Source organism: Bombina bombina, chromosome 7, assembly GCF_027579735.1.
Source record: "Bombina bombina isolate aBomBom1 chromosome 7, aBomBom1.pri, whole genome shotgun sequence".
In the NCBI taxonomy this organism is placed as follows: Eukaryota; Metazoa; Chordata; class Amphibia; order Anura; family Bombinatoridae; genus Bombina; species Bombina bombina.
The window spans coordinates 443,331,105-443,353,371 of NC_069505.1; the positions used below are offsets into that span (position 1 = coordinate 443,331,105).

Below are 22,267 nucleotides of genomic sequence, written 5' to 3' on the forward strand. Positions count from 1 at the left end.
CTGGATACATTCAGTTTTCTACTCAACCCTTAATCCTCACCGTAGGAATACTTCATTCTGAGACAATTTGTTTCGATGTCATTTCCACTCCGCAATTTCCCATTATCTTGGGATTACCCTGGCTCCAGATTCACAATCCCATTTTTTCTTGGACTTTCGGTGAACTCACTTCCTGGGGATCTACATGCCAGACTAAATGTCTTCAAAAGATTACTAAGTTACCACTCACTATTGCTCTCACAGTTGAAACTCCGGAATCCTTACCTATGCATTACCATGACTTTGTGGATGTCTTCTCCAAAAAAGAAGCTGAACGTCTTCCTCCTCATCGCCCTTTTGATTGTCCCATTGACCTCCTTCCTGGGGCTGCCTATCCTCGAGGCAAGACATATCCACTTTCTAAACCAGAAAACATGGCTCTGGAAGAATATATAAAAGACAATCTGGCTAGAGGATTTATTCGACCCTCCTCTTCCCCTGTAGGGGCCGGTTTCTTTTTTGTGGGAAAAAAGGATGGCGGATTAAGACCCTGTATTGATTATCGTGGATTGAATCAGATTACCATCAAGAACAGTTATCCTCTGCCCCTTATTCCTGAACTTTTTACTTATCTTCAGGGAGCCACCATTTTCACCAAACTCGACCTACGCGGTGCATACAACTTGATCCGTATACGCAAAGGAGATGAGTGGAAGACTGCCTTTAACACTCGATTTGGGCATTATGAATATTTGGTCATGCCCTTCGGGCTATGCAATGCTCCGGCGGTTTTCCAGCATTTTGTAAATGAGATCTTTCGTGATTTTTTGAATATTTTTGTTATCATATACCTGGACGACATCTTAATTTTTTCTCAGAACCACCAAGATCATGTGCACCACGTCAAGAAAGTACTTCAACGTCTAAGAGAATTCCATCTGTTTGCTAAACTGGAGAAATGTTCTTTCCATCAAAAATCCATACCCTTTCTGGGTTATGTAATATCGGCATCTGGATTCGAAATGGACCCTACTAAACTTTCTGCCATTTTGGATTGGCCTAGACCTGATTCTTTGAAGGCTTTACAACGTTTCCTAGGCTTCGCCAATTATTACAGAAAGTTCATCAAGAATTTTGCTACTATTACTTCTCCTCTTACTTCTCTCACAAGAAAAGGACAAAACTGTAAAGTATGGCCGTCTGAGGCTATAGAAGCTTTTGAATCTCTCAAAGAAGCTTTTTCCTCAGCTCCTATCCTTCGTCATCCAAATCCTGAGTTTCAATTTATTCTGGAGGTGGATGCTTCCTCTGTTGCTGCTGGAGCTGTTCTGTCTCAACGAATACCAGAGACTGGAAGGATTCATCCTGTTGCTTTTTTCTCTAAAAAATTCACTCCTTCCGAATTTAACTATGACGTAGGGAATAAAGAGTTGCTTGCCATCAAGATGGCATTGGATGAATGGAGACATTGGCTGGAAGGTACTTCTTTGCCATTTACTATACTTACTGATCATAAGAACCTTCTGTATCTCCAAACAGCCAAACGACTAAATTCCAGGCAAGCACGCTGGTCATTATTCTTCTCTCGGTTTCACTATAATTTGTCTTACATACCTGGTTCAAAAAATATTAAAGCAGACGCACTTTCCAGACAATTTCAAGATACCCCAGTTCCTGAATCTGGTACCATTCTCCAACCTCATAAAGTCATTGCCCAGTTAACAACTTCTTGGTTACAAGAATTACAGTCCGCTCAAGAGCATCTTCCTTTGTCCTGTAAACCTCCCGATGGTTTACTCTTTGTTCCTGAACGCCTTCGTTCCAAGATTTTATTTTGGGCTCATGATAGTCCCCTTTCTGGACATCCTGGCATCAGTATTACCACTCGAAACCTCAAACAACATGTCTGGTGGCCTACACTCTCTCAAGATGTGAAGGATTACGTCTCAGTATGCACACAATGTGCCATGAACAAAACTCCACGCCAACTTCCTTCAGGATTACTCCAACCATTGCCTATACCCCACCAGCCTTGGACTCATGTATCCATGGACTTTATTACCGATCTTCCCTTGTCCACTGGGAACAATACTATCTGGGTGGTGGTCGACAGGTTCACTAAGACGGCTCATTTTGTACCCTTGCCAGGATTACCATCTGCCAAAAGACTCTCTGAACTTTTTATTCTACATATTGTAAGAATCCATGGATTTCCTCTAGATATTGTTTCAGATAGAGGGGTACAATTCGTTTCTCGATTTTGGAGGTCACTTTGTAAACATTTTGGTACTACTATATCTCTCTCTACTTCTCACCACCCACAATCGAATGGTCAGACTGAAAGAGTAAACCAGTGTCTTGAAACATATCTTAGACATTATGTGGATCATTATCACTCTAACTGGACTTCTTACCTTCCTTTGGCTGAATTGGCCCATAATGCCCGGTACAATTCCTCCCTTCAGACTTCTCCTTTTCATGCAGCTTACGGATATCAGCCTAGGACATTCCCTTTGCATACTTCCTCCACAGTGAATCCTGCTTCTGATCTTACAGCCCGAAGATTAACTCGACATTGGCAGAAGATACATCGTATTCTTTCTGTAACTTCTAGACGTTACAAGTTCTTTTCGGATCTTCGACGGAAGAAGGCTCCCAAATATCGCCCTGGTGATAAAGTTTGGATTTCCTCTCGATTTCTTCGCCTGAAACAACCTTCTAACAAATTGGGACCACGATATGTGGGTCCTTTCCGAATACTGGGTCAGGTATGTTCCACTGCTTATCGGGTAGCTTTACCCAAGTCTCTCAAAGTCCATCCGGTATTCCATGTTTCTCTTTTAAAACCTGTGATGATTAACAGGTATTCTAAGCCTTTTTCTAAACCTCCACCGTTATTGGTGCATGGACATCCTGAGTTTGAGATCAGCCATATTCTAGATTCCAAATTGCGGGGCAAGAAATTGTATTATCTCATTCATTGGAAGGGTTATCCAGTCACGGAACGTTCTTGGGAACCTGCTCATCAAGTAAATGCTCCTATATTGGTCAAGACCTTCCACAAGACTCATCCTGATAGACCTGGTCCTGTCCCCCGGAGGGGTCCTTGAGGAGGGGGTGCTGTCATGAACGCTTCCGTTCATCGCCGTGTCGCCGCGGCTCCCGGAACTTCTCTGTGTCTCTGACGTCATGTTGCTTAGCAACATGACGCTTCCTCTCACACCCTCTGATGACGGTTACGCTCCTGCCCTTTAAATCTCGGCGGGAGATCTGAATCTGGGCCCGTTTGTTTGTTTCCCTGGATTGTGAGTACCATATCAGTTTTGTTCTTCTGTGTACCGACTTCTGCCTGCCTGACCAAGCCTCTTGCCTTATCCCTACTTGCTGATATTTGGACATTGACTTCTGCCTGCCTGACCTTGCCTGTAGCTGTTACCCTTTTGCTGATACTTGGATGCCGACTTCTGCTTGCCTGACCTTGTCTTTTGCCTCTACCTTTTGCTGATATTTGGATGCCGACTTCTGCCTGCCTGACCTTGCTTTTGCCTTTACCTTTAAACCTATTCTTTGATAAACAAGACCTGCTTAAAGGGACATTTTACTTTTACAAGCTGCAAAAGAGAACTTTGCCTTTCTGTTTGTTATACACCTGCTTAAAGGGACATTTTACTTTTACAAGCTGCAAAAGAGAACTTTGCCTTTCTGTTTGTTATACACCTGCTTAAAAGGGACATTTACTTTTACAAGCTGCAAAAGAGAACTTTGCCTTTCTGTTTGTTATAAACCTGCTTAAAGGGACATTATACTTTTTCAAGCTGCAACAGAGAACTTTTCCTTTGTTTTACAAGCCTGCTAAAGAGGACCTTTTTCAGAAGCTTCAAGTAAGAGCATTTCCTTTTTGTTCTTTGTACTACTTAAAGGGACGTTTTATCCTTTGTGGCTTTCCTGCATTCTGGAACAATATTCATTTTTGTTATCTTCTAATCTGCTTCCTGAGTGGGTCACGTCCTGGATATTTCTCAGTGTGCTAGCGTGTGCTTTCAATTCACGCTAGCAGTTGGGTTACATCCCGGATTGATTCCAGAGCGGCTGACATCTATTCAGATGCCAAGGCATCAATTATGATCAATAATGATTTAACTCAATCTTTTACACTCTCAAGAGGCACGCGCCAGGGGTGTCCCCTTTCACCCCTACTTTTCGATTTAGTTCTGGAGCCATTGGCAATTAAATTGAGGGAACTCCTTACAGGAATTAATATAGGCAAGGAATTGCTAAAGGTATCTTTATTTGCTGATGATCTACTACTATATGTTAGTAACCCGAAAGACACTATTAATCTAGTTCTAGATCTTTTAAAGGATTATGGGAATGTCTCTGGTTATAAGACCAACCTGGCAAAATCAAAGGTAATTTGGTTGAAGAGGAGGAATAAACATCAGACCTATGAATTTATTGAATCCAATGCTTTGGAATACCTGGGTTTGAAACTCTCTGTTAACCCCAATGACTGGTATCGTGACAATATTCTAACAGTCCTCCAAGAAACTATAATAAAGTTGAGAAGCTGGGCAGCGTTGCCGGTTTCAATTTCAGGTAAAGTTAATCTTTATAAAATGTTCATAGTCCCAAAAATTTTGTATCCATGTAGAATGCTTCCTTTTCTTATAAAAAAAATGGATCTATGGCGTTTCAATTGGGCGTTGAGATACTTCCTGTGGAGTGGGAGAAAACCCAGAATAAAACTAGAAATACTGCATCAACCATATTTGGGAGGGGGGTTATCACTACCCAATTTGGAATGGTATAATTTAGCAACTCTAATAAGACTTCCAATTGACTGGCTTTTTCAGTCATTTAAATTATCTGAGAGGTATTTAGAAGAACAGATTTGTGCCCCCTACTCTATGGGCTTTATACTACACGCATCAAATAAGATTCTGGGCAGTACAATTGCTAACCATCCCTTACTTAAAGACATCTTAAGAGCATGGAGAAATACCATGAAGTTACTTGGATACTCTACCGCGGTCTCTAAATGGCTACCCATTCAAGGTAACTGGTACTTCCCACTAGGTAACTCAGTTAATCCTTTTAGTTTATGGTCACCCACTAATGTTCTCTCGGTTGCAGAGTTTTATGATTTTAAGACTAGAAAACTTCACAATTTTGCAGAATTTCAAAATATTTTTCCTACAGTAAAGAAGAAACATATGTTTTACTTCTTGCAAGTTAAAGATTATATACGAAAGCTATTGTATCTGTTTCCCCAGATCTTTCAAGAACACCCATTAATGGATCATCTTAAACGGGAAAAATGTTCTCTGTCCTCTATATATAAAATTTTAAGGTCTGCAGAGACAGAAAAACATATAGCACGAGCAAGGTCATATTGGGGAAAAGTATTAAGTTTGACGGACCCTATAGATCAACTAGAGAACAGTTTAAGGACAACGTTATCTATTTCTCCTTCAACCTATTTAAGAGAAACGCAGTTTAGGATCATTAATAGAGATTATCTCACCCCACGGCGGGTAGCTAAGTGGAATTGTAATGTCAAGAATTTTTGTATTAGGTGCCATTTAAGTGACCCAGACTTGGGACACCTCCTGTGGGAGTGTCCGAAGGTGAACCAATTTTGGCATAAGGTAGCATATTTACTTTCCCAAATGACAACTGTTGAAGTGAGGTTTTCAATAAATTCTATAATATTACTGACCCCCTGTCTTTCATGGGGGAATAAAAAGAGATTCATTTTAACAGCGATACTCAATCTTAGAAAACTTATTTTCGATAATTGGTGCAAACCTCGAGTTCCATCGGTTAAGGAAGCAAAAAAACTCCTTTCAGATACTGCAATACTTGCAGCCCATGACTACAGGCTTGAAAGGAAAAAAGACAATTCATATTTAAAGGTCTGGAAAGATTTTATCCTAAGCCAGGGTAAAGACTTCACTGCCAATATAGAAGGTATCATTAATATACAAATATAGTGAGTGAGCCCCGAGCAGGAGGCCCAAACGGTTCGAAATGGGTGGGGGGGTGGGGGGGTGGGGAGGGAGGTGACTATATAATTTATTCTTTTTTTTTATTTATTTTTTCTCTCTCTCTCTGGATATAGAGAGAGAGAGAGGAAAAAAAAAAGAAAAGTTAGTTGGACTCTCTTGATGTATGAATATTTTAGTATATCACTATATAAGATAATGGATTCCTAGGTTGATCCGATGGGTATAACTGACCCATCTCTCCCTCCCCCTTCTTGGATATATAACACTTATGTAGAATTTTGACAAATGTAACTGGATACATGTGAGTATCCTATTCGAATTGTTTGTATTGTTGATGTATTTTTTCAATATTAAAATAAAAAAAAACAACAAAAAACACAAAAAAAAAACAACAAAAAAACACATGATCACACAATCAAACACAGTCACACAATAACACAATGACATACAGTCACATACAGTCATATACACCCATTCACATACAGTCACATACACACAATCACAAACACAAATTCACATACAGTTACATACACAATCACAAACACACAATCACATACAGTCACATACACACAATCACACACAGTCACATACACACAATCACACACAGTCACACAATGACATACAGTCCCATACAGTCCCATACACACATTCACATACAGTCACATACACACAATCACAAACACAAATTCACATACAGTTACATACACACAATCACACACAATCACAAACACACAATCACATACAGTCACATACACACAATCACAAACACAAATTCACATACAGTTACATACACACAATCACAAACACACAATCACACACAATCACAAACACATAATCACATACAGTCACATACACACAATCACATACAGTCACATACACACAATCAAACACAGTCACACAATAACACTATCACATATACACATTCACATACAGTCACATACACACAATTACACACAGTCACACAATAACACAATCACATACAGTCACATACACACAATCACATACAGTCACATACACACAATCGCAAACACAGAATCACATACAGTCACATACACACGATCACAAAGCAAACACATAATCACATACAGTCACATACACACAATCACATACAGTCACATACACACAATCAAACACAGTCACACAATAACACAATCACATGCACACATTCACATACAGTCACATACACTCAATCACACACAGTCACACAATAACACAATCACATACAGTCACATGCACACAATCACATACAGTCACATACACACAATCAAACACAGTCACACAATAACACAATCACACACAGTCACACAATAACCCAATCACATACAGTCACATACACACAATCAAACACAGTCACACAATAACACAATCACACACAGTCACACAATAACCCAATCACATACAGTAACATACACACAATCAAATACAGTCACAATCACAAAATCACATACACACAATCACACAATAACATAGTCACATACACACAATCACACAGTCACATACACAATTACACACAGTCACATGCACAATTACACACAGTCACATAACATAATCACGCAGTCACATACACACAATCACAAACACATAATCACATACAGTTACATACACACGATCACATACAGTCACACAATAACACAATCACACAGTCACATACACACAATCACATACAGTCACTATCACAAAATCACATACACACAATCACACAATAACATAGTCACATACACACAATCACACAGTCACATACACAATTACACACAGTCACATACACAATTACACACAGTCACATACACACAATCACAAACACATAATCACATACAGCTACATACACATGATCACATACAGTCACACAATAACACAATCACACAGTCACATACACAATTACATACAGTCACATACACAATTACACACAGTCACATAACACAATCACACAGTCACATACACACAATCACAAACACATAATCATACACAGTCACTTAACACAATCACATACAGTCACAATCACAAAATCACATACACAATCAGACAATAACATAGTCACATACATACAATCACATACAGTCACATAGACACAATCAAACACAGTCACACAATAACACAATCAAATACAGGCACATACACATGATCACACAATCACACACAGTCACACAATAACACAACGACATACAGTCACATACAGTCACATACACAAAATCACATACAGTCACATACACACAATGACATACAGTCACATACACACAATCACAAACACAAATTCACATACAGTTACATACACACAATCACAAACACACAATCACATACAGTCACATACACACAATCACACACAGTCACACAATAACACAATCACATACAGTCACATACACACAATCACAAAGCAAACACATAATCACATACAGTCACATACACACAATCACAAACACACAATCACATACAGTCACATACACACAATCACAAAGCAAACACATAATCACATACAGTAACATACACACAATCACATACACACATTCACAATCACACCATAACATAGTCACATATACACAATCACACAGTCACATACACACAATCACATACAGTCACATACACACAATCACAAACGGTCACATACACAATCACATACAGTTACATACACACAATCACACAGTCACATACACACAATCACAAACACACAATCACACAGTCACATACACACAATCACAAACAGTCACATACACAATCACACACAGTCACATAACACAATCACACAGTCACATACACACAATCACACAGTCACATACACACAATCACACAGTCACATACACACAATCACTCAGAGTCACATACACACAATAACATAGTCACGTACAAACAATAACACAATCACATACACACAATCACACAGTCACATACACACAATAACACAGTCACATACACACAATCACACAGTCACATACACACAATAACACAGTTACATACACACAATAACGCACTGTCACATACACACAATAACAGTCACATACACACAATCACACAGTCACATACACACAATCACACAGTCACATACACACAATCACACCCAGTCACATACACATAACACAGTCACATACACACAATAACACAGTCACATACACAAAATAACACAATCACACAGTCACATACACACAATAACACAGTCACATACACACAATAACACAGTCACATACACACAATCACACAGTCACATACACACAATAACACAATAACATAACACAATCACACAGTCACATACACACAATCACACAATAACACAATCACAGCGCTGCGGAATCTGTTGGCGCTCTACAAATAATCGATAATAATAATAAATACACACAATGACACAGTCACATACACACAATAACACAATCACATACACATAATAACACAATGACATACACACAATCACACAGTCACATACACACAATCACACAGGCACATACACAGAATCACACCCAGTCACATACACACAATCACACAGTCACATACAAACAATAACACAATCACATACACACAATCACACAGTCACATACACACAATCACACAGTCACATACACACAATAACACCATCACATACACACAATCACACAGTCACATACACACAATAACACAATCACATACACACAATCACACAGTCACATACAAACAATAACAGTCACATACACACAATAACATACACACAATCACATACACACAATCACACAGTCACATATACACAATAACAAAATCACATACACACAATCACATACACACAATCACACAGTCAGATATACACAATAACAGAATCACATACACACAATCACACAGTCACATACACAGAATCACACCCAGTCACACAATCACAAACAGTCACACAATTACACACAATAACACAATCACACACAGTCACACACTGGTCCCCACCTTTAAACATCAGTCCTGTGCTTGGTGAAGGGTCTGGTCGCTTGTTCACTGCCCGTTTGATGTCTCCCTTCCCTGCCCCCCTTCTCCTCCAGCTCAGCTAAAGATGCTGCTGCTCAGCTCACGTGACCTGAATCCTCAACATCCCAATAGATCTAGCACAGATGCTCAGAGGCAACCAAAGGAAACCAGGATACTGAGAAAGGAGAGGGAGATGGGGGGGGGGGGGGAGTAGGTGCTGAGAGAGGAGAGGGGAGATGGGGGGGTACGTGCTGAGACAGGAGAGGGAGATGGGGGGTGCAGTGATACTGAGAGAGGAGAGGGGAGATAGGGGGTGCAGTGATACTGAGAGAGGAGAGGGGAGATAGGGGGTACATGCTGAGACAGGAGAGGGAGATGGGGTGCAGTGAAACTGAGAGAGGAGAGGGGAGATAGGGGGTACATGCTGAGATAGGAGAGGGAGATGGGGTGCAGTGAAACTGAGAGAGGAGAGGGGAGATAGGGGGTACATGCTGAGACAGGAGAGGGAGATGGGGGTGCAGTGAAACTGAGAGAGGAGAGGGGAGATAGGGGGTACATGCTGAGACAGGAGAGGGAGATGGGGGGTGCAGTGAAACTGAGAGAGGAGAGGGGAGATAGGGGGTACATGCTGAGACAGGAGAGGGAGATGGGGGGGTGCAGTGATACTGAGAGAGGAGGAGATGGGGGGTGCAGTGATACTGAGACAGGAGAGGGAGATGGCGGTGCAGTGATACAGAGTGAGAAGAGGGAGATGGGGGTGCAGTGATACTGAGACAGTAGAGGGGAGATGGGTGGTGCAGTGATACTGAGAGAGGAGAGGGAGATGGGGGTGCAGTGATACTGAGAGAGGAGAGGGAGATGGGGGTGCAGTGATACTGAGAGAGGAGAGGGAGATGGGGGTGCAGTGATACTGAGAGAGGAAAGGGAAGATGGGGGTGCAGTGATACTGAGAGAGGAGAGGGAGATGGGGGTGCAGTGATACTGAGAGAGGAGAGGGAGATGGGGGGTGCAGTGATACTGAGACAGGAGAGGGAGATGGGGGTGCAGTTATACTGAGAGAGGAGAGGGAAGATGGGGGTGCAGTGATACTGAGAGAGGAGAGGGAGATGGGGGTGCAGTGATACTGAGAGAGGAGAGGGAGATGGGGGGTGCAGTGATACTGAGAGAGGAGAGGGAGATGGGGGTGCAGTGATACTGAGAGAGGAAAGGGGAGATGGGGGTGCAGTGATACTGAGAGAGGAGAGGGAGATGGGGGTGCAGTGATACTGAGAGAAGAGAGGGGAGATGGGGGGTGCAGTGATACTGAGAGAGTAGAGGGGAGATGGGGGGTGCAGAGATACTGAGAGAGGAGAGGGAGATGGAGGTGCAGTGATACTGAGAGAGGAGAGGGAAATGGGGGTGCAGTGATACTGAGAGAGAAGAGGGGAGATGGGGGTGAAGTGATACTGAGAGAGGAGAGGGGAGATGGGGTGCAGTGATACATAGAGAGGATAGGGAGATGGGGGGACAGTGATACTGAGAGAGGAGAGGGAGATGGGGGGACAGTGATACTGAGAGAGGAGAGGGAGATGGGGGGGCAGTGATACTGAGAGAGGAGAGTGAGATGGGGGGGCAGTGATACTGAGACAGGAGAGGGTAGATGTGGTTGCAGTGATACTGAGAGAGGAGAGGGAGATGGGGGTGCAGTGATATTGAGAGAGGAGAGGGAAATGGGGGGACAGTGATACTGAGACAGTAGAGGGAGATGGGGGGTGCAGTGATACTGAAAGAGGAGAGGGGAGATGGGGGTGCAGTGATACTGAGAGAGGAGAGGGGAGATGGGGGGTGCAGTGATACTGAGAGAGGAGTGGGAGATGGGGGGTGCAGTGATACTGAGAGAGGAGAGGGGAGATGGGGGTGCAGTGATACTGAGAGAGGAGAGGGGAGATGGGGGGTGCAGTGATACTGAGAGAGGAGAGGGGAGATGGGGTGCAGTTATACTGAGAGAGGAGATGGAAGATGGGGGAGCAGTTATACTGAGAGAGGAGAGGGAGATGGGGGTGCAGTGATACTGAGAGAGGAGAGGGAGATGGGGGGTGCAGTGATACTGAGACAGGAGAGGGGAGATGGGGGTGCAGTTATACTGAGAGAGGAGAGGGAGATGGGGGTGAGATACTGAGAGAGGAGAGGGGGGATGGGGGTGCAGTGATACTGAGACAGGAGAGGGGGGATGGGGTGCAGTTATACTGAGAGAGGAAAGGGAGATGGGGGTGCAGTGATATTGAGAGAGGAGAGGGGATATGGGGGGGTGCAGTGATACTGAGAGGAGAGGGAGATGGGGGATGAAGTGATACTGAGAGAGGAGAGAGAGATGGGGGGGTGCAGTGATACTGAGAGAGGAGAGGGGAGATAGGGGGTGCAATGATACTGAGGAAAGGGAGATGGGGGGTGCAGTGATATTAAGAGAGGAGAAGGATATGGGGGTGCAGTGATACTGAGAGAGGAGAAGGAGATGGGGGTGCAGTGATACTGAGAGAGGAGAAGGATATGGGGGTGCAGTGATACTGAGAGAGGAGAGGGAGATGGGGGTGCAGTGATACTGAGAGAGGAGAGGGAGATGGGGGTGCAGTGGTACTGAGAAAGGAGAAGTAGATGGGGGTGCAGTGATACTGAGAAAGGAGAGGAGAGATTGTGATGCAGTGATACTGAGAGAGGAGAGGGAGATGGGGGGTGCAGTAATACTGAGAAAGGAGAGGAGAGATGGGGTGCAGTGATACTGAGAGAGGAGAGGGGTATGGGGGTGCAGTGATACTGAGAGGAGAGGGAGGTGGGGGTGCAGTGATACTGAGAGAGGAGAGGGAGGTGGGGGTGCAGTGATACTGAGAAAGGAGAGGAGAGATTGTGATGCAGTGATAATGAGAGAGGAGAGGGAGATGGGAGTGCAGTGATACTGAGAGCGGAGAGGGAGATGGGGGGGTGCAGTAATACTGAGAAAGGAGAGGAGAGATGGGGGTGCAGTGATACTGAGAGAGAAGAGGGAGATGGGGGTGCAGTGATACTGAGAGAGGAGAGGGAGATGGGGGTGCAGTAATACTGAGAGAGGAGAGGGAGGTGGGGGGTGCAGTGATACTGAGACAGGAGAGGGAGATTGGGGTGCAGTGATACTGAGGGAGGAGAGGGAGATGGGGGTGCAGGGATACTGAGAGAGGAGAGGGAGATGGGGGATGTAGGGATACTGAGAGAGAAGAGGGTGATGGGTGGGGGGTGCAGGGATACTGAGAGAGGAGAGGGAGATGGGGGATGTAGGGATAGTGAGAGAGGAGAGGGTGATAGGTAGGGGGTGCAGTGATACTTTTTTATAGGGGGTTTGGGAAAAGGGTGAAGGATTGTGGAGCTTGCAGACTTGTCTATGAGTTTTGCTATAAGATAAAAGTTATATACCATACAGAGGAGGACAGTTAGTGCATGTCATGTGAGGTCCCTAAACTTACCCAGATCATCCAACATGTTGGTTATTTCTGAGGGAAATGTCCGTAGGTCAAGGGTAGAAAAAGAGACCCCCTCGGAAAGTGTGCGGACAAGTATGGGTGAACTTGCACATTTCCCTAGTTTCCCTGCTGTTGATACGGTGCCCTTGCCACTCCATCGATGACTTGTGTACTTCCCCCTGGGCATCTCACTTGGACCCTCCATGACAGACTTTCCCATGGCTTGACTGACCAAGGGAAGCATTGACCACATTGCTCCACGTTTCAAAGAACTGGACAGCGATTGGGTAGAATTTCTAGTTGGGGGAAGCTGCAGGGTGGGTGTCATGTCTTTTGGTTGTAGATTTTCCATTGACACCTTTTGCACAAGAAACTGACTTTAATTTATAAATGTGTCAACAAACAATACTCACACTCTTCCCAACCAACGCCTGTTCACCTCAAACACTCACACATACCAACCAACCCCTGCTCCCCCAAACAATCACACTCATCCCAACCAAAACCTGTTCACCCCAAACAATCACACTTATACCAACCGACCCCTGCTCCCCCCAAACACTCACACTCATCCCAACCAACCCCTGCTCCCCCAAACACTTACACTCATCCCATCCGACCCCTGTTCCCCCCAAACACTCACTCATACCAACCAACCCCTGCTCCACCCAAACAATCACACTCATACCAACCGACCCCTGCTCCAACCAATCACACTCAAACCAACCAACCCCTGCTGCCCCCAAAAAATCACACTCATACCAATCGACCCCTGCTGCCCCCAAAAATCACACTCATACCAACCGACCCCTGCTCCCCCAAACAATCACACTCATACCAACCGACCCCTGCTCCCCCAAACAATCACACTCATACCAATTGACCTCTGCTCAACCCAAACAATCACACTCAAATGACCCCTGCTCCCCCTAAACACTCACACTCATCCCAACTGACCCCTGCTCACCCCAAACAAACACACTCATACCAACCGATTCCTGGTTCCCCAAACAAACATACTTAAACTAACCGACCCCTACTTCCCCAAACAATCACACTCATCCCAACTGACACCTGCTCCCCCCAAGCACTCACACCCGTACCAACAACCCCTTCTCCCCTCCAAACAATCACACTCATACCAACCGACCCCTCCTCCACCCAAACAATCACACTCATACCAACCGACCCCTGTTCCCACCAAACAATTACACTCATACCAACTGACCCCTGCTCAAAACAATCCCACTCATACCAACCAACCACTGTTCTTCCAAACAATCCCACTCATACCAACCAACCTCTGCTCCCCCCAAAAAGCAATAACACTCATACCAACCGACCCCTGTTCCCCCCAAACAATAACACTCATACCAACCAATCCCTGCTCCACCCAAACAATTACACTCATACCAAACGACCCCTGTTCCCACCAAACAATTACACTCATACCAGCCGACCCCTGCTCAAAACAATCACACTCATACTAACCGACCACTGCTCTCCCAAGCAATCCCACTCATACCAACTGACCTCTGCTCCCCCCAGACAATAACACTCATACCAACCGACCCCTGTTCCCCCCCAAAACAATAACACTCATACCAACCGACCCCTGTTCCCCCCCAACACAATAACACTCATACCAACTGACCCCTGTTTCCCGCAGACAATAACACTCATACCAACCAACCCCTGTTCCCACCAAACAATTACACTCATACCAACCGACCCCCTGCTGAAAACAATCACACTCATACCAACCGACCACTGCTCTCCCAAACAATCCCACGCATAGCAACTGACCTCTGCTCCCCCCAAAACAATCACACTCATACCAACCGACCCCCTGTTCCCCCCAAAAAATCACACTCACACCAACCGACCCCTGTTCCCCCCAAACAATAACACTCATACCAACTGACCCCTGCTCAAAACAATCACACTTATACAAACCGACCCCTGCTCAAAACAATGACACTCATACCAAGTAACCCCTGCTCCACCCAAACAATAACACTCATACCAACTGACCCCTGCTCAAAACAATGACACCAACCGACCACTGCTCTCCCAAACAATCCCACTCATAGCAACTGACCTCTGCTCCCCCCAGACAATAACACTCATACCAACCGACCCCTGTTCCCCCCAGACAATAACACTCATACCAACCAACCAACCCCTGTTCCCCCCAAACAATAACACTCATACCAACCAACCCCTGCTCCCCCCAAAACAATCACACTCATACCAACCGACCCCCTGTTCCCCCCAAAAAATCACACTCACACCAACCGACCCCTGTTCCCCCCAAACAATAACACTCATACCAACTGACCCCTGCTCAAAACAATCACACTTATACAAACCGACCCCTGCTCAAAACAATGACACTCATACCAACCAACCCCTGCTCCACCCAAACAATCACACATATACCAATTAAACCCTGCTAACCCCAAACACACTCATTCCAACCGACCCCTGCTCCCCAAACAATAACACTCATACCAACTGACCCCTGCTCCCCCAAACAATCATACTCCTACTAACCAACCCCTACTCCCACCAAACAATCACACTCATACCAACCAACCCCTGCTCCCCCAAACAATAACACTCATACCAACTGACCCCTGCTCCCCCAAACAATAACACTCATACCAACTGACCCCTGCTCCCCCAAACAATCACACTCATACCAACCGACCCCTGTTCATCCTTAACAATCATACTCATACGAGCCCTGCTCCCCCAAACAATCACACTCATACCAACCAACCCCTGCTCCCCCTAACAATCAAACTCATATCAACCGACCCCTGCTCCCCCTAAACAATCACACTCATACCAACCGACCCCCTGCTCCACCCAAACAATCACACTCATACCAACCAACCCCCTGCTCAAAACAATCACACTCATAGCAACCGACCCCTGATCCCCCAAACAATCACACTCATACCAACGGACCCCTGCTCCCCCCAAACAATAACACTCATACCAACCAACCCCTGCTCCCCCCCAAACAATCACACTTATACCAACCGACCCCTGCTCCCCCAAACATACTCATACCAACCAACCCCTGCTCCACCCAAACAATAACACTCATATCAACTGACCCCTGCTCCCCCAAAACACTCACACTCATACCAAATGACCCCTGCTCCCCCAAACAATCACACTCATACCAATTGACCCCTTTTTTAAAACAATCACACTCATACCAACGGACCCCTGCTCCCCTCAAACAATAACACTCATACCAACCAACCCCTGCTCCCCCAATCACACTCATACCAACCAACCCCTGCTCCCCCAAACAATCACACTCATACCAACTGACCCCTTTTTTAAAACAATCACACTCATACCAACGGACCCCTGCTCCCCCCAAACAATAACACTCATACCAACCAACCCCTGCTCCCCCAATCACACTCATACCAACCAACCCCTGCTCCCCCAAACAATCACACTCATACCAATTGACCCCTTTTTTAAAACAATCACACTCATACCAACGGACCCCTGCTCCCCTCAAACAATAACACTCATACCAACCAACCCCTGCTCCCCCAATAACACTCATACCAACCAACCCCTGCTCCCCCAAACAATCACACTCATACCAACTGACCCCTTTTTTAAAACAATCACACTCATACCAACGGACCCCTGCTCCCCCCAAACAATAACACTCATACCAACCAACCCCTGCTCCCCCAATCACACTCATACCAACCAACCCCTGCTCCCCCAAACAATCACACTCATACCAATTGACCCCTTTTTTTAAAACAATCACACTCATACCAACGGACCCCTGCTCCCCCCCAAACAATCACACTTATACCAACCGACCCCTGCTCCCCCAAACATACTCATACCAACCAACCCCTGCTCCACCCAAACAATAACATTCATACCAACCGACCCCTGCTCCCCCCAAACACTCACACTCATACCAATTGACCCCTTTTTAAAACAATCACACTCATGCCAACGGAACCCTGCTCCCCCAAACAATCACACTCATACCAACCAACCCCTGCTCCCCCTAAAAATCAAACTCATATCAACCGACCCCTGCTCCCCCTAAACAATCACACTCATACCAACCGACCCCCTGCTCCACCCAAACAATCACACTCATACCAACCAACCCCCTGCTCAAAACAATCACACTCATAGCAACCGACCCCTGATCCCCCAAACAATCACACTCATACCAACGGACCCCTGCTCCCCCCAAACAATAACACTCATACCAACCAACCCCTGCTCCCCCCCAAACAATCACACTTATACCAACCGACCCCTGCTCCCCCAAACATACTCATACCAACCAACCCCTGCTCCACCCAAACAATAACACTCATATCAACTGACCCCTGCTCCCCCAAAACACTCACACTCATACCAAATGACCCCTGCTCCCCTCAAACAATAACACTCATACCAACCAACCCCTGCTCCCCCAATAACACTCATACCAACCAACCCCTGCTCCCCCAAACAATCACACTCATACCAACTGACCCCTTTTTTAAAACAATCACACTCATACCAACGGACCCCTGCTCCCCCCAAACAATAACACTCATACCAACCAACCCCTGCTCCCCCAATCACACTCATACCAACCAACCCCTGCTCCCCCAAACAATCACACTCATGCCAATTGACCCCTTTTTTAAAACAATCACACTCATACCAACGGACCCCTGCTCCCCCCCAAACAATCACACTTATACCAACCGACCCCTGCTCCCCCAAACATACTCATACCAACCAACCCCTGCTCCACCCAAACAATAACATTCATACCAACCGACCCCTGCTCCCCCCAAACACTCACACTCATACCAATTGACCCCTTTTTAAAACAATCACACTCATGCCAACGGAACCCTGCTCCCCCCAAACAATAACACTCATACCAACCAACCAACCCCTGCTCCCCCAATCACACTTATACCAACGGACCCCTGCTCCCCCCCAAACAATCACACTTATACCAACCGACCCCTGCTCCCCCAAACATACTCATACCAACCAACCCCTGCTCCACCCAAACAATAACACTCATACCAACCGACCCCTGCTCCCCCCAAATACTCACACTCATACCAAATGACCCCTGCTCCCCCAAACAATCACACTCATACCAATTGACCTCTTTTTAAAACAATCACACTCATGCCAACGGAACCCTGCTCCCCCCAAACAATAACATTCATACCAACCGACCATGCTCCCCCAAACAATCACACTCATACCAACCGACCCCTGCTCCACCCAAACAATAACACTCATACCAACCGACCCCTGCTTTCCCCCAAACAATCACACGCATACCAACCGAGCCCTGCCCCCCCAAACAATAACACTCATACCAACCAACCCCTGCTCCCCCAAACAATCACACTCATACCAACTGACCCCTTTTTAAAAACAATCACACTCATACCAACGGACCCCTGCTCCCCCCAAACAATAACACTCATACCAACCAACCCCTGCTCCCCCAATCACACTCATACCAACCAACCCCTGCTCCCCCAAACAATCACACTCATACCAATTGACCCCTTTTTAAAAACAATCACACTCATACCAAAGGACCCCTGCTCCCCCCCAAACAATCACACTTATCCCAACCGACCCCTGCTCCCCCAAACATACTCATATGAACCAACCCCTGCTCCATCCAAACAATAACATTCATACCAACCAACCCCTGCTCCCCCCAAACACTCACACTCATACCAATTGACCCCTTTTTAAAACAATCACACTCATGCCAACGGAAACCTGCTCCCCCAAACAATAACACTCATGCCAACCAACCAACCCCTGCTCCCCCAATCACACTTATACCAACGGACCCCTGCCCCCCCCCAAACAATCACACTTATACCAACCGACCCCTGCTCCCCCAAACATACTCATACCAACCAACCCCTGCTCCACCCAAACAATAACACTCATACCAACCGATTCCTGCTCCCCCCAAACACTCACACTCATACCAAATGACCCCTGCTCCCCCAAACAATCACACTCATACCAATTGACCTCTTTTTAAAACAATCACACTCATGCCAACGGAACCCTGCTACCCCCAAACAATAACACTCATACCAACCGACCCCTGCTCCCCCAAACAATCACACTCATACCAACCGACCCCTGCTCCACCCAAACAATAACACTCATACCAACCGACCCCTGCTTTCCCCAAACAATCACACGCATACCAACCGAGCCCTGCTCCCCCCAAACAAAAACACTCATACCAACCAACCCCTGCTCCCCCAAACAATCACACTCATACCAACGGACCCCTGCTCCCCCCCAAACAATCACACTTATACCAACCGACCCCTGCTCCCCCAAACATACTCATACCAACCAACCCCTGCTCCACCCAAACAATAACATTCATACCAACCGACCCCTGCTCCCCCCAAACACTCACACTCATACCAATTGACCCCTTTTTAAAACAATCACACTCATGCCAACGGAACCCTGCTCCCCCCAAACAATAACACTCATACCAACCAACCAACCCCTGCTCCCCCAATCACACTTATACCAACGGACCCCTGCTCCCCCCCAAACAATCACACTTATACCAACCGACCCCTGCTCCCCCAAACATACTCATACCAACCAACCCCTGCTCCACCCAAACAATAACACTCATACCAACCGACCCCTGCTCCCCCCAAATACTCACACTCATACCAAATGACCCCTGCTCCCCCAAACAATCACACTCATACCAATTGACCTCTTTTTAAAACAATCACACTCATGCCAACGGAACCCTGCTCCCCCCAAACAATAACATTCATACCAACCGACCATGCTCCCCCAAACAATCACACTCATACCAACCGACCCCTGCTCCACCCAAACAATAACACTCATACCAACCGACCCCTGCTTTCCCCCAAACAATCACACGCATACCAACCGAGCCCTGCCCCCCCAAACAATAACACTCATACCAACCAACCCCTGCTCCCCCAAACAATCACACTCATACCAACTGACCCCTTTTTAAAAACAATCACACTCATACCAACGGACCCCTGCTCCCCCCAAACAATAACACTCATACCAACCAACCCCTGCTCCCCCAATCACACTCATACCAACCAACCCCTGCTCCCCCAAACAATCACACTCATACCAATTGACCCCTTTTTAAAAACAATCACACTCATACCAAAGGACCCCTGCTCCCCCCCAAACAATCACACTTATCCCAACCGACCCCTGCTCCCCCAAACATACTCATATGAACCAACCCCTGCTCCATCCAAACAATAACATTCATACCAACCAACCCCTGCTCCCCCCAAACACTCACACTCATACCAATTGACCCCTTTTTAAAACAATCACACTCATGCCAACGGAAACCTGCTCCCCCAAACAATAACACTCATGCCAACCAACCAACCCCTGCTCCCCCAATCACACTTATACCAACGGACCCCTGCCCCCCCCAAACAATCACACTTATACCAACCGACCCCTGCTCCCCCAAACATACTCATACCAACCAACCCCTGCTCCACCCAAACAATAACACTCATACCAACCGATTCCTGCTCCCCCCAAACACTCACACTCATACCAAATGACCCCTGCTCCCCCAAACAATCACACTCATACCAATTGACCTCTTTTTAAAACAATCACACTCATGCCAACGGAACCCTGCTACCCCCAAACAATAACACTCATACCAACCGACCCCTGCTCCCCCAAACAATCACACTCATACCAACCGACCCCTGCTCCACCCAAACAATAACACTCATACCAACCGACCCCTGCTTTCCCCAAACAATCACACGCATACCAACCGAGCCCTGCTCCCCCCAAACAAAAACACTCATACCAACCAACCCCTGCTCCCCCAAACAATCACACTCATACCAACTGACCCCTGCTCCACCCAAACAATAACACTCATACCAACCGACCCCCCCCCCCCCAAACAATCACACTCATAAACTCATGCCAAACCAACCCTTGCTCCCCCTATACTAACATTACTATTTGAGGTTGCATGATCATATATTTAGTAATGGGTGACTGCTGTATGTGAAGCATATTTTGGGATACATGAGTTGCCTTGTGTATATTTATCTTACTGTATCCCCTATTCATACCTTTGGTGTGTGACCTGCTCTGCTCCATGTTGGGGGTTTTATGAGGGTAGGTGACTGTGGCACAGCTGTGCTTTGTCTCTTTATTGACGCAGAGTTGTTCTTTCGTCTCACAAGTTGCGGTGATTTCACTGCTGCAGTCAGGGGGGTATTGTCCAGAGGGACCACAGGGGGGTCATTTGGAGCATTAGTGAACCGTGTACCCTCATTATGTTGGTCCTTTGTATATGGGTGTGAAACAGGGGTGGGTACATTATCTCCTGAATTGCCATATATATCAGATGGCACCGCAGAACCAGAACTGGAGGCAAATGAGGCCCCGGACAACCGGCCAAAGCGGCTGGGGATTAGTGACCTGGGGGCCCCAGCGACTCTTCTGCTTCTTAAGTGATAAGGGGAGGGCCCTCTCTCCATAACCTATAATGAGACAACACATTACTAGTAAAGAAGAATTCATAAAATATATGTAATGGGATCAGCTTTATATCTGTGTTGCATCTGCACATGAGGTGGGGTGCAGGTGTGAGCTGTATATGAGGCAGATATTGGTATATGGGGTGCAGGTGTGAGCTTTATATGGGGCAGGTATTGCTATATGTGGTGCAGATGTAAGCTGTATATGGGGCAGGTATTGCTATATGTGGTGTAGGTATTGTTTTATATGGGGCAGGTATTGGTATATATGGTGCAGATTTGAGTTGTATAT

General features: G+C 45.9%; 1 protein-coding gene across 1 annotated transcript in view; it reads right to left on the bottom strand.

The window, feature by feature from the left end:
* The window catches only part of SEPTIN3 (septin 3), a 173,950-nt gene that overhangs the window by 147,282 nt on the left and 4,401 nt on the right, over positions 1–22,267 (bottom strand). The window contains exons 2-3 of the mRNA XM_053721386.1: positions 21,565–21,978; positions 13,364–13,718 (exon numbers count right to left, since the gene is read on the bottom strand). Of these exons, the coding sequence (XP_053577361.1) occupies positions 13,364–13,718; positions 21,565–21,975 (766 nt within the window). The 5' untranslated portion in view covers positions 21,976–21,978. The remainder of the gene's footprint in view (positions 1–13,363; positions 13,719–21,564; positions 21,979–22,267) is intronic.